Source organism: Copadichromis virginalis, linkage group LG18 (genome assembly GCF_057382275.1).
Source record: "Copadichromis virginalis isolate Kocher_CV1m ecotype Utaka linkage group LG18, C_Virginalis_male_GT1.1, whole genome shotgun sequence".
In the NCBI taxonomy this organism is placed as follows: domain Eukaryota; kingdom Metazoa; phylum Chordata; class Actinopteri; order Cichliformes; family Cichlidae; genus Copadichromis; species Copadichromis virginalis.
Window position 1 is genome coordinate 11,749,597 of NC_140635.1, and position 14,499 is coordinate 11,764,095.

Sequence of the window (14,499 nt, forward strand, 5' to 3'; positions counted from 1 at the left end):
GCATGAAGCAAAAATCTAATTATATGCAACATTCTCTGACTGGAAGAAATTTGTTTAATATTTAAACCTATTTTCTACACATTCCAGCACATAAAATATTTTTTTGTGTTTACACTCACTCTTTCAAATAGATGCAAGTAAAACACAGCAGAAAATCAATAAAGTCAAAGACTCAGCGGTCCTGTTCCTGTTTTTTCACCTGTAAAGCAGGAGTAGGGTAGGCGGAGGTTTACCCTGGTGCAGGTGTGCCGCAGCGGTCAGTGGAAGAATCCGTGAGTTTCTCTGTGAATTTCTCATTACGTCGTTGCGCACTCGGGTGCTTGCTTGGAAGTTTAGGGGTTTTTTTTCGCTGTAAAAAGACGTTTTCTTCCCACGCACAGCGGAAACTAATGTTTTTGTCACTTTTTATGGAATCAAACCCAAAGTAAGGTCAGTACTTCCACGCTTTAAACGCTGCATGCTCATGCTCTTTCCGTACTCGATATATGATCCACTGTTGATCTGCACACAGCTGTTGTCACGAACGTCGCACTCGCTTACGTCACTGTCATGAGACAGTCTCGCAAAAAAATCACGGTTTTAGTAACGCAGTAACGCAGCGTTCCTACGGGAAAGTAACGGTAATCTAATTACCGTTTTTGCAATAGTAATCCCTTACTTTACTTGTTACTTGAAAAAAGTAATCGGATTACAGTAACACGTTACTTGTAACTATGTTTACCACTGTGTAGGAGCCCCTCTTCTTTTAACAACAGTCTGTAAACATGTAGCAACTAATGAAACCAGTTGATGGACTTTTGAGAGAGGAATGTTGTCCATTCTTGTCTGATATAAGATTTAAGAACAAGGCAACAAAGGATTTTTTAAATTGATACCACATGTGTATCTACTAGGCTGAGGCTGAGGGGTTACGCTAGTTGCTGCCAATATTTTTATGTCATATAATGACTAAAATGCGGGTTGTCATTGCTTTCTGATATTTTCCTTTTTTTTTCTTTTTCTTTTTTTTTTTTACAGAAGACCAGCTTTTTTATGAAGCCTTGCATTAGATTTTTTGGTCACTTATACTTAGTTTACAGATTATACTGCATAGAATCAACCCATATAACTATAACAACAACAACAATAATAATAATAATAATAATAATAATAATAATAATAATAATAATAATAATAGCAAAACTGCTCAATTAAATATTACAAAAAAGAGCCAAATAAAAGTTCCATTATGCTCGATGCGTCACTTTCGTTGTGGGTGTCACGTAGCGATTTTAACGTTGTATTGTCAGCTGGTCGTGCACCTCTCAATATTTGAAAGGCCGATTACTGTGATCACTCTCATCTTCTATTTCTAATGAGTCCTGTTATAAAACCTAATGATCAGTCACATTTACTCCCTAAACCGTTATGGGAAAAAATGTTATTTTCAGTGTAGCAGAGATAATATAAACTTAGGTTTTTTTTTATTTTACCTGTAGAAATTGTAAAAGGAACCAAAGAAGATGTATTTATGTTGTTGGGAATTTGAAGTATTTGAAGTAACTCTGAGATAAAAATTAAAGATTTGTTACCACGATGAGGGTTTGTGGCTTCATTGGTTACATGTATCAGGGATTTTAGTGATATTTTTATGTTTTTCTTTTCTTTTTGGAGGGTAGGACAGCTTTATGACTGGGGAAAAAAAACCTGTTCACTTTCATCTTATTTGGATATGGAAATAACAGTCCTTCCACCTTTCATTACCAGTGCCATGGTCTATGGGATGAGGATGACCCCAAGGTAAAGAAAGAGGCACCTTGTCAGTCTGAAGAAGTCAGAAGTCAGTCTGAGTCTGAAGACGAGAGAAAAGACGAGGAGAGTGAGAAGGAGTCGGAACCGGGCTCGTCACTAAACAGTGAAAGGAGAGGCTCCAATCAGACCCTGAGGTCCATAAACTTCGGGACCTCCATAGATTCAGGACACGTTCAGGTGCCCTACTCGCAGCAGCAGCAGACCTACCAGCGGCGCAAGAGCTCCAGTGGAGGCTCACACATTTCTCATCCATCTCTTCACTCTTCTGCAAGATCTAAGAGAGGTGAAGGCTTTTTTTCCCTTTTGGCTATTTCCTGCTACTAAATTGTTGTTGGATGGTGGATTTAAGAAATCCCCTGCTGCAGTATTTCTGTAAAACAAACACCTGGAAGAAATATGATATTTTGTGGTAACCGTAAACTTTGTTCTTTACAGTAAAAATAACGATAAATAGAAAGTCTTGCATTGGTATTGCGTTTGTCAGTAACTCAGAGCTTTGACACGGGTCATTTAAAACTGAAAATGTAAATTGTTTCCACAGGAAGTACAGCTTCTCGCAACAGCAGCCGCAAGAGCGGCAGCGAGGCCAGCGTCCATCAGAAGACCCGCAAACAGATGATCATAGAGAAACTGAGGGAGCAGCTCTTCAAAGCAAAAGCTTTCATCATAAAGCGGTAGCACAAAACATAGCTGCTTTGTAAAAGTTGAAGTGGCTGTGTTTCTTTTTTCTCTCTCTTTAATTCCACCCACAGCTTCTTACTGACTATAAAGTGTGTTTGTAATGTTTTGAGAGCATTGCTGAGAAGTGTGCTCAGCAAGTATTCTTGATGAATGATGTAAGATGCACTGTGGAAAACCACCGTGGTGATACAGCAGCTTAAACCTTTCAAAGGTCTAAATTTGGATCTTTAATTACAGCATTCCCGTTAGACCGTTCACTGTCATTTTTGTAAGTGCTGCAACAGACACTCCAAACATGTTATTGTTCTAAATTTAATTGCAATGCAATGAGCGGTTTCCCAGATATAATGTGTAAGACAGTAACCGAAACCCAATGTTTTGCTCAAAATAAGTTCAGCTCTTCATATGAAATAAGTGCTGTTATATAGACTTGTTTGAAGTGATTTTGTTTGAACGCACAGAAAAAAACCTATAAGCGGTTTTTAAATGTAAAGCAGATTTACTATCTTTATTTCCAACTACATATTTTTATTCTTGGACTTAGAGTAGCTTTGTATGATTAATGGTTAAAAACAATCCCATTTTATCTTATCCTTTTGTAAGACCCCCAGTTCATCATTAAACTAAGTTAAACTGCACAGGACACTTTAAGCTCTTGTTCTTCTGATTGGCTTCCCTCAACAAACTGAGGGTTTGATTAGCAGGCAGATGCTCACACAGGAGGCTGTAGATGCAATATCAGATTCTCACTGACATCATTAAAACCCAACAACTGAAAAATTCCTCCATCCTAGTGTTTAGAGTAGTCTGAAGGCTGATTATTCTCTTCTGCGCAGACCTCAGTATGTGAAACTTTGTAAAAGATTCCTTACAAAATGACACAGTCTCAGAAAGGTCACAAACACAAAAAGCTTCAGGCGTCTGTTTGATCGCTTTCTAATAACACTGATTCTGCTCCCTGTAGGGTTTTGGGTATCTATCTTCCCATCAGGCAGTTTTTCTATAACTTGATTCATCCAGAGTACAGCGCAGTCACCGACGTCTATGTGCTGATGTTCCTCGCTGACACGGTTGACTTCATCATCATTGTGTTTGGATTCTGGGCATTTGGTGTAAGTTTTGAATTTATCTGCAGAAGAAAATGACAGTGTTCGCCTCAAGTGACAACAACAATTAGAATTTTGTTACGTGACTTAATAAAACTGACTTTTATGTTTACCTTTTCCTTGTAGAAACACTCAGCGGCGGACATCACATCATCGCTGTCAGAGGATCAGGTCCCGGGAGCTTTTCTCGTCATGGTGTTGATCCAGTTTGGCACCATGGTGGTGGACCGGGCCCTCTACCTCCGAAAGTCTGTTATGGGCAAGGTTATCTTCCAGGTCATTCTGGTCTTTGGCATCCACTTCTGGATGTTCTTCATCCTGCCAAAGGTCACAGACAAGTAAGCGCTTCATCTTAGCTCACGTGAGAGCTGAGATGAATCATCCTAATTAATTTAAATGATAAAATACATCTGACAGCATGGCGTCCAATATATTTGTGCATTTTTTTTTTATTTTGCTCTTCAAAGTTAGAAAACCAGCTGCATTCTTTTTTCAGTTCAACAGCTGTCTTTGTTTTCTTCCTTTCATAGACGTTTCAGTGAGAACACAGTCGCTCAGATGTGGTATTTTGTCAAGTGCATCTACTTCGGGCTGTCAGCCTATCAGATCCGCTGTGGTTATCCCACCCGTGTTCTGGGAAACTTCCTCACAAAGAGCTACAATTATGTCAACCTCTTCCTGTTCCAGGGGTGAGTTATGCAGAGAGAGTTTCATTTCTTCCAGCTGGACAAACATGTCCAAGGCCCTGCTAGCTGCTGCTGCTGGTGCTGGTGAAGCAGAATTGCAAGGAGAATTGTATAGAAACATAAGCATTGGTTTTCGCTCTAGTTATGTTATATTTGATCAGTTTAGCATTTAGAATTTAATTCATTAATGCAGCTGAAACGGTAAGCACTAACATTAAATTTATAATAGATTCATAACAGATCTCTAAAATATGCTGTTTGGATACTTCGATTTATGAGCTTATTACTATATGCATTATTATTACTTATTTGACTGCACAGCTAGATCCAAAGATGTATTAGCTTGTGTTTTAGACTGACCTATTGCTAGCTGGTACTTTCAGCTGCTTCTGTATTTCATCGTCTCTCACCCTTCTGCTTTTTCTTTATTTATCTGATCAACGTGTCTAACATTACATGGTTCACACTGCCTGCCTTGCTGACAGAAACAGAGAGAGGGAGAGAGTTTGCATGTGGAGCCTGCGTGCATGGAAGCTGCAGAGAGAAAGAGAGAGAGCTTGCATATGAGAAAGTTGTGCCTGATGTGTAGATTTTGCACAGCTCTGTTTGCTGATTGAGTTCACCGTTTACCAGCAACAAGAAAATCACCATCAGGCCACTGGGAAGGCCTCCAGATCATGTGTGAACTAAAAAATATGAAAGTCAAGCTATGCATAAAAGGGTGTGAAATTAATAAACACAATACTTTTTCTACCTAATCTATATCCACTTTTCTGCACATCTATAATTGATAACAAAAAATTCATTATTTTTTGGCTAAACTGAATGAAAGAGGAATCTTTGGTGTTATTTCTTCATCATAAAAAAGCCACAAAAATGGGTTTTATTCACTTAATAGCAATTTAATGTGTGTTTTAAAATACATGGCGGGTTACCAGCAAAGAGAAGGGATGTCTCGAAGGAGAGGATGAGCCCAGCAGTGTGAAAACAAATACAGTGCACTGCTGTTTCTTGTATGGTCATGCCGACTTTAATACAAAGGACTGAAACCACACAAAACTATGACTACTATTTAAAATAAAAAATGTATTTAAAATTACAAAAAAATATTTCTAAATCTTTGCATATTGTTTAAAAGTAAGTTATTTAGTGAATTGAAGCAACAGTTGTTGTAATTTGATGCTATATAAATAAAATTGAATTAAATTAAATTGAGTAGTTCCAAAATACTCTACATGTGAAGGCTATGCGCTATGGTTTAAATTCAGGAAGCTAAATAAGTTTGGCATGTATGCTGTAGACTAAAGGAGTATCTTGTTATATAGGCAATAATATCATGAGCTTTCACATTATGCCAGATTAATAAAGAAGATATGTGGTTTTCAGTTTCCGTCTAGTACCTTTCCTGACGGAGCTCCGAGCCGTGATGGACTGGGTTTGGACCGACACTTCGCTGTCTCTGTCCAGCTGGATCTGTGTGGAGGACATCTACGCTCACATCTTTATCCTGAAATGCTGGAGAGAGTCAGAGAAGGTGTTTATCATCGTGGCACTAGTGTAGTGTAAAAAAATCTGTTTCAGGGCCAGTGTCTGTCATGTTGGAATTTAAACTGAAATTTACTTTTGTGATTTATGGAGGTAAATCTTATATATATATATATATATATGTATATGTATATATATATATATATATATATATATATATAGTGAAAAATTTGTGCAGAGAGAAAGAGAGAGAGAGAGAGAGCTTGCATATGAGAAAGTTGTGCCTGATGTGTAGATTTTGCACAGCTCTCTGCATTTGTAATAACAAAAGTGAAAATATCTTTATTCACTGCTCTCTCGTAGTTGTTACCCAGTCAGTCTGAAATATATCCCTCCATGAAACTTTTTGCACATTTTTACTTTTACAAATTTGTCAAAAAAAATTGCGTTGACTTTGTTGTTAAAGCAAAGGATCAGGGGGAATTCTGTGTTACGTTCTCCATCTAATACCAGTAACTTATTTCAGTGTCCTCTCTGTCATCCTTCTGCAGAGGTATCCCCAGCCACGAGGCCAGAAGAAGAAGAAAGTGGTGAAGTATGGGATGGGAGGAATGATTGTGGTGCTGCTGATCTGTATAGTATGGTTTCCGCTGCTCTTCATGTCCCTCGTGAAATCTGTAGCTGGAGTCGTCAACACTCCGCTGGATGTCTCGTTTGAAATCACACTGGCAGGCTTTCAGGTGTGGACACAATTTCTTATATAAAATCATTGGCACCTCTTTTCACAGGTCCTTTGTCAAATGTCTAGAGGTAACATTTATGGTTATGTGGTACCTGTGGACTGAGGGAGATATTTTAGTGTATTTAGGGTGGAGGATTTAATGTAGTGTGTTTGTATGTGTGTGTATCAGGCATAGTTTCACAACAGTTACTGCACATTAATCTGTATGAATAAATTAAGTTCACCAGAAACAAGTGCTTGGTTTAAAATCATTAGAGGTGTATTCACCTTTAACTAGACTTTTTTCAAAACGTTGTCTTTCCACAGCCCATCTTCACCATGAGCGCGCAGCAAAAGCAACTGCAGAATGTGACGGAAAAGGAATTTCGCAACTTTGTAGAATATTATAAGAAGAAAGATGTAAGTATACGAAATCAAATACAAATAGAAGATCATAATTTACAAACCATAATGTGTTTTCAATTTGAGAAATAAATACTTTTTTATCTCTGATGTAAAGTAGTTCCCATATAATGCGAGTAGTTCTTTCTCTACTAAAGTACCATAGACAGTAAAAAGGATCGACGTAACAACGATGATGTCATCAACTGGTTTTGGAAGCTTATTTTATGTATTGACTGAGAAGGTCAAGGCTAGCAAATTTGGTTAGCAAGATCCATCCATACCCTTAAATCAGGGGATAAATTTTTCCTGAAGGAAACAAAAAGATATGTACTAATATTCAGTGGAAGATTATAGTTAGATAGTTGAATTATAGTTGAATCTGAAACAGTTTTAACAATCAACAGTCCATTTGTGTATGTGTGCATGTTGACCTTAATTTAAACTTGCTTAGCTGACAGATTATTGGTTTAGTGCGACTGAATTATATTTATTCCAATTGTTTGATTTTGTGTTTGGATTAGGACGCCATGCAGTGGCTGGAGAGCTACATTTATAAGGACCTGATCATTGCTCAATTGAAAGGCAGCTCCAACTCTCTGTGGACCATCAGTCCGCCCAGCAGAGCTAGCTTGATAGAGATGTTGAACGCTACTGATGATTTCTCCATCACTGTGTCCTGGTCTGTGCAAAGGTACGCAGGGACAAATGTGTTTCCAGATAGCTAAAACTTTATAATAACTGTTAGTAAAGGGTTAATTAATAAGTAATAAAATTTAAGTTATTTATTTTATCATCATGAAACAAAAAAGATAATTATTAAAGAGCATCGACATCACATTACAAGTAGTGTATGACCAAAGACGTAAGATCAATGACATTCTGGCAAAAGTGCAATAATCACCTCAACTGGCGCCTATCAATGTGGAAGAGTAGCTGCTCTACTCGGAGTCCCTTCCAAAATACTACAGTCCTCACCCCATCTCTAAGGGAAAGGCCAGCCTTCAGAGCACATGTTCCCCTATAGAACTGCCGGGCTTTTACCTGACACCTTTCACCTCAGAGGAGCAACCTTGTGTCCAGTCTATGCTCTGTCTGTTTATATGGACAGAACCCAGGGTGACCAGCTTTTTGTGTGCTGGGCTAAAGCACAAACTGTGCCTCTCCCACTGGATAGTAGGAGCAATTGCCGTGGCCTATACTAACAGGGGTCTTCAGCCTCCTGCTGGCCTGGGGCACGTTAGGGGTCCCCACTACAACCTCATGGGCTCTTTTTAAATCAATTTCCATCCAGGAGGTGTGTTCAGCTGGATGCTGGCCCTCACCTCACACATCTGCACATCTGTTTTACAAGCTAGATGTGACAGCACTTAACCTGGTGCATTCAGCCCTCAGTGTAGGTTCTTCCCAGGTGGGAGCGTCTCCTCTGTGAAATATTATTGGGGGACAGTTGTCTTCTTAACAGGCATGTCTCGGAATCAGGGAGTCAGTATTTCTCCCACAGTGAGAGATGAAATAAATGCTGTGAAAGAGAACATAAGGTTATGCTCATGCTACTCAAGAGAACCGGGGACCACCCTCCTTGCTATGGAAGTGAGGAAGAAGTGGACTTGTTTTGAATAACATATGACAATGTCAGCCTATTATATAGGGAGGGCCAAGCCACTCCTGACACTGGAGTCACTCAGCCATACATACACATTCATCATACCTTGTTGTCAAAGTTTTTGACCCATAGACATCAGCAAGGGCTAGTTAAATTGTCCCTCATTCACAAGACTTCTCCTCAGTCTACCAGCTTTGTTGCAAATCTGCTTTTTCATAATAACCCCAATTACCTTGCTTCGCATCGAACAACATTTTAATTTTAAATGTAAAGATACAAATTCCTTAAGCATAATTTAAGTATGTTTTTTCTCCTTTAGAAACGCCAGCCTGGGAGCCAAGGCAGAAACAGCATCTGGAAAAAAAACAAGGTTGCTTACAGACAAAGACCAAAACATAAAACAGGACCTTATAGATCTGTTAAAAGATGAACGTAACATAACAGAAGTGTGAGTATAGTATCAGCCACACATTTTCTCTTTACTCTTTGCCAGTTTGTGTTCTCTAGTAACCAGGAGCTGCTAAATGTTCCCCCTCAGCTAAATAATTTTCCCTCTTATTTTCGAAAGTGGCAATTAAAATTTTATGGCTGTACATAAATTAAGTATGGAGAGTATTAGTAAAGCAAGTCCACAGTGACATGTGAAGACAGGTGTCACTTATATGCATTTATTTAACATAATGACTGGAAACAGGGGCAAAACTAACCTAGCAAACAATAAAACCTAACAGCACTTAGTGGTAGCATATTTTTCAACTGACTGGTGTGTTTTGGAGCGAGACAAGGTCTTTTTAAATATAACATAATATGTATATAAAAGATGGACGAAGCCATGCTGACATCATCCGTTGGTTGTGAAGCATCAATGGATGTTTGTTTTTGTCAGAAAATGTATTAAAATGTGCAAAAAGACAACTTCTTTAATCGATAAACAGTTTGGTGTGATTTGGTTATAAGCGACGAATTCTGGGAAAAATATGTGAATATGTGATGTTTGCTTTGTTAGACTGAAGTGGATTTACAAATCTGTTAAAAAGTAAACATTTTTACAATTAGTAAGGCACGCCTCTATAACATACAAAACCATAATATAATATAATCATTAGAATTGTTATAATATTTATAAAATATTAACTTGCAAGCACTTACAGCTTTTCTTTTCCTGCAGGACACTAACAAATGTTTTCCCTCGCTATGTTCGAGCACCCAGCGATGTGGAGTCCAAACCCGTTGAAAGCCTTTACAGAGGTGACCGAGTATTTGTCACTGTGTACAGAGTGTTAGAGTGATGTGAATTTTTCATCCTTGTTATTTGATTTGGTAACAGTAAAGAAAAAAAATAGTAAAGATGCTCCATCTCAATAGGAGATGTAGTAGATTAGAATTTCTGACTATTAAATATCAAAACATATTCATGCTTTTCAAAAAGTACATAAGCCATTTTATTTAATGGGTGAGTAAATTTCTTTAACATCAATTTATATACTTACTTTTGATGGACAAAGCTTTTGTATATTTTTTTCCAAAATAAATCTGATTTACATTTTCTGACAAAACTTCTTTATTTCTTTATCGTAGAAACGGACGGTTGCCCAGAATATTATGACATTAAGGTGAAATTGAAGAGAGCTAATGACAGCAATGATAAAGAATGGTGGATCGTCCATCAGACAGAGCCTAGCAAGACCAATCTAACCAATCTAAAGTCTGCAGGCCTGGAACTGTTCGTATTCAGCGACCAAGTCAGCCCGCCCAGTTTGGGCTTTCTAGCTGGATATGGGTACGTGGTTTGTGATATTCTGTTGTGTATTTCAGTGAAATGTTTGTGTTTATATGTAAAAAATTATATTATGAAAGTTACTGAAAATTGTACAGCCAGTGGGTTAATAGCAGTTATAGCAGAAATAAAGAATAATGAGAGGAGTCACAAGATAAGTAAGGATAGGAACTGATGCTTACTGATTGAAACTAATCTGACTGATTAATTTCATTTCATATCAGACTATTTTAATGTATTTCACTGAGCTTTTGTTACCAAATTGTCACATTTCCCTTTTTTCATGCGAGACACACCCTTATCAGCAATAAATGAAATATTACATGTTTTACATTCATTTCTACTATGCGAGATTTGTGAATGTTACTTTGACATGTATAAAATACCTAATGTTGTTCATAACTGGGGGCGGTCTCTTATTCGAAAGTGAAAAACATTTTTTAAAGATATCTAACAAAAAGGTAACTAGAATTGTTCTTGGTTCGTTTGATTTCTCATCCAAGAACCTTCTTGAGTGAAGTTGAAGCAGTGCATCATGGGAAGCCCCCAGCAGCCTAGGCTTATTGCAGCATAACTAAGGGAGGATTCGCCTGAGTTCTTTTTTATGTGTATATGATACAAAATCAAAATGTAAAGACAAATGACCAAAAATGGGGTTACGGCTGGATGCTGATGAGACAGCGTGGGATCGATTCATATACTTTTTCTTCACAAAAATTAACCGAATCCTTTGGCAGTTGGGATACAGAACAATCAAATTATTTTCTTAGAATATCATAGAGAAGTACAGCGTTCACAGCTTTTGTCAAATATCATATGTTTTACCTTTTTGATACATTATATTTGGATTTCTAGTCAGGGAAATAAGAATTTAAAAGAATCCAAAATCTGAATGTTTTCTTCTTCTCCTTCCTGTTTAGTATCATGGGCCTGTACGCCTCTGTGGTTTTGGTCATCGGCAAGTTTGTGCGCGAGTTCTTCAGTGGCATTTCCCACACCATCATGTTCGAGGAGCTGCCCAACGTGGACCGCATCCTCAAGCTGTGCACCGATATCTTCCTGGTGCGAGAGACGGGGGAGCTGGACCTGGAGGAGGACATGTACTCTAAACTCATCTTCCTTTACCGCTCGCCAGAGACTATGATCAAGTGGACTCGGGAGAAAACTCAGTGAGGGAAACTTTAATGAATGAAGTTGAATCAGATCTTTTCAGAGACACTGGATAGTCGCTCTGTTGGTGTGAGCAGCTATTTTAGCCTCCAAAGCAAATGAAGGCCAACTTTATCCTCGTCAGCTGAGCTCGGGCGGCAGTGATACAGTGTTAGCTCCAAAGGGAAACACCTTTTTATTTGGACTTATAAACTGGGGTATTTTTTACTCATTAATGACAACCTTGACTGTCACAATTAATAAATTTGAGCACAGATTTCCAGGTGCTGTATTTATCTTGCAAAGGTTTTGCCTCCAGTGGATAAAATAAGCAGGCGGTTTTCAGTTCGAGGTGTTTAGGCGCAATTTTCCTGAAATTAAAAGACAAAAAGTCCCTAATTTCTCTTCACATCTGTCCCTAATATTTTCAAAATCGCATGGTAGGTGGAGAGAAACAGTAACTGGCTGCAGCATTACTCTTTAAGGGCTTTCCACTGACAAATAAGTGGACAACAACGACCACACAAGCACAATCACATATTTTACCAACTGGAACGTTTGGATTTTGAGACTGTGCAATGCTGAGCTGCCGTTCCTATAAGATTTTTAAGAATGTGGAGCAAGGGAAATTTGACTTTCAGACATCACGATTACTTTTTTTTTGTTTTTTTAAAGAAATGTCAGAGGCCACTCTGGAAACAAAATGCAAAACAAAAGATTACCAGACAATCTTTACTTGCCTTATTTTGTTTGTATGAGAAGAACTGAAACTCTTACGAACTACATACCTTTCTCAGGAAGAGCTGTTTTCACAGATAATCATTGTATGTTACGGTAATATGTAGGCTTTTGTGGATCTTAAAAAACATGATATTGTAGAAAAGACGAGAACTATTTAAATGGCATGAAATAAAATGTGGAAACTGTTCGGAGTTTTACTGCACAGTGACACAGTTAAAAGCTGTATTAAAGAAGGACTTTTTTCCTGCAGAGATTGACATTTTTTTGTCATTCATCAACATTTTGAATCATCTGCAAGCCGGTTTGAGTCGAGAGCAGCAGAGGTCTGGTTTTCTACATCAGGGTAATGTGCTTCGGGCGGTAGACTCTTTGACTTGTGGACCTCGCTGGCACCCACAGCTGTGCATCCAGTCATCAAAGAAGAAACACACAAAGGGCTGAGACTTGGAGCCCTTTGGTCCAAACTATGCATTAGAGGACATTTAGCATGAGTGAAAACCTTAATTATTGCCATGACTAATTTGCAATACTTGTACATAGGGGTTACATTAAAGGGAAAGGTCGCAGGGGAATGAAATGTGAAAATTGAACTTGTATGTTAAGGCAATGTCCAAAAATCTTCAAATAAAACATGTGGAAAGGTGTGGCGTTTTTTGCACTCGGCTGTTGTGTGTGTGTGAAGATGGTCTGTAAGTCTGGGGGTCACATTAGTGGGTTTTAACAGGATTGTGATGGAAAAGAGCTGCAACATGCGTGGCTTGGACCCCCCCCCCCCTTAAATTGTAGCTTCTCTTGCTTAATTTCATTTTAGCATATCAGTTTCTCTCTTTTGATTTGTGATAATTTATTTTTTTATTGTGTGTCATGACAATTCTCCAAAGTTACAGTCCTGTAGTTCATGGTAAAAATGGGTAGTGGAAGATAAAAGAAAAGAGATAATAATGGGACAGATGACTAAATAATAGGATATTTTATGAAACGTGTGTTAGAGGTAAGTATACAGTGCACTCACGATGTTTGAAACAAAGACAATTTTTTGTAGTGTAATTTTGCAACTGGAGGCCGCAGTTAAGGTGTAGCAAAGCAACTCCAGGGTGGAGACTTCTGGCAGATATCGGCTGTAAAGAGTTTGTTTTCAAACATTAAAAAATACTCTTTAAATTTATGTTAGTTTGTCCCATTATTTTAATGGGAAAAAGTGTGTAAAAATGACTGCAATTCTTAAACAGCTCGTGCAAAATTGTTGTATAATCCCTTGAATTAGAGCTGGAAGTCTCCACTTTAATCATATTGATTGATTTACAATTAACTGTAATGGTGGGCAAAGGCAAAACTGCAAAAGGGCACTGTACATGTGTTCTGTATCTATGCACACTGTCCTGCAGAGTTACAGTGAGAAGATATGGAGATACAGAGAAGAGTTAGTCCTTCTCCTGATTTCCTTTTTGTGTGTGTATGTGTTTATCGCAGTTAAATTTTTCAGATCATCAAACAAATGTAAATATTAGAGAAAGACAACACAAGTCTTGCCTACTGCACCCCCAGTTAGAGATACACCAGAGTTCATTTCTGCTCTAACCACACCCAGGCCTGATTACTGCCACACCTGTGCTCAATCAAAAAATCAAATGGAGCAGACTCAAAAGCCAGAAATCATGCTGCATTCCAAAGAAAACTCAGGAACTGAGAATGAGAAACAACATAATTAAGATCTTTCAGTCGTAAAATGTTATAAAGCCATTTCTAAAGCTGTGGGACTCTAGTGAACCTCAGTGAGCGCCATTATCCACAAATGGCGAAAAAACTGAACAGTGGTGATGCTTCGCGGGAGTGGCCGGCCGACCAAAGTTAACCCAATAGTATAGCGAAGACTCATCCAAGAGTTCACAAAAGACCCCAGAACAACATCCAAAGAACTGCAGGCCTCACTAGCCTCAGTTAAGGTCAGAGTTTATGACTCCACCATAAGAAAGACACTGGATGAAAATGACCTGCATGGCAGAGCTCCAAGACAAAACCCCCACTGCTGAGCAAAAGGAACATAAACCTCGTCTCAGTTTTCCCAGAAAACATCTCGATGATCCGCAAGACTGAAGGGATCTTCCGAAGCTGAACTCTTTTGAAGATTTGAGTCCCGTTACGTCTGGCGTAAAACTAACACAGCATTCAAAAAAGAAACATCATGCCAACAGTAAAATACGGTGGAGGTAGCGTGATGGTGTGGGGCTGTTTTGATGTCTCAGGACCTGGAAGACTTGCTGTGGTAAATGGAACCATGAATTCTGCTGTCTACTAAAACATCCTGAAGGAGAATGTCCAGCCATCTGTCCATGACCTCAATCTGGAGTGCATTT

At 38.4% G+C, this 14,499-nt stretch overlaps 1 protein-coding gene and 1 long non-coding RNA gene across 2 annotated transcripts in view; one reads left to right on the top strand and one right to left on the bottom strand.

The window, feature by feature from the left end:
* The window catches only part of piezo2b (piezo-type mechanosensitive ion channel component 2b), an 89,445-nt gene extending 76,656 nt beyond the window's left edge, over positions 1-12,789 (top strand). The window contains exons 41-53 of the mRNA XM_085438378.1: positions 1,747-2,074; positions 2,333-2,465; positions 3,437-3,584; positions 3,705-3,916; positions 4,109-4,267; positions 5,651-5,798; positions 6,301-6,489; positions 6,798-6,890; positions 7,397-7,566; positions 8,798-8,926; positions 9,647-9,726; positions 10,057-10,258; positions 11,176-12,789. Of these exons, the coding sequence (XP_085294504.1) occupies positions 1,747-2,074; positions 2,333-2,465; positions 3,437-3,584; positions 3,705-3,916; positions 4,109-4,267; positions 5,651-5,798; positions 6,301-6,489; positions 6,798-6,890; positions 7,397-7,566; positions 8,798-8,926; positions 9,647-9,726; positions 10,057-10,258; positions 11,176-11,428 (2,244 nt within the window). The 3' untranslated portion in view covers positions 11,429-12,789. The remainder of the gene's footprint in view (positions 1-1,746; positions 2,075-2,332; positions 2,466-3,436; positions 3,585-3,704; positions 3,917-4,108; positions 4,268-5,650; positions 5,799-6,300; positions 6,490-6,797; positions 6,891-7,396; positions 7,567-8,797; positions 8,927-9,646; positions 9,727-10,056; positions 10,259-11,175) is intronic.
* Positions 3,540-8,260, bottom strand: LOC146687370 (uncharacterized). Its single transcript, XR_014916312.1, has 4 exons — positions 7,777-8,260; positions 5,665-5,779; positions 3,692-3,896; positions 3,540-3,601 (listed from the first exon to the last, which is right to left on the bottom strand). It is a non-coding gene; the product is annotated as an uncharacterized LOC146687370 (long non-coding RNA).
* Positions 12,790-14,499: the final 1,710 nt, after the last annotated feature.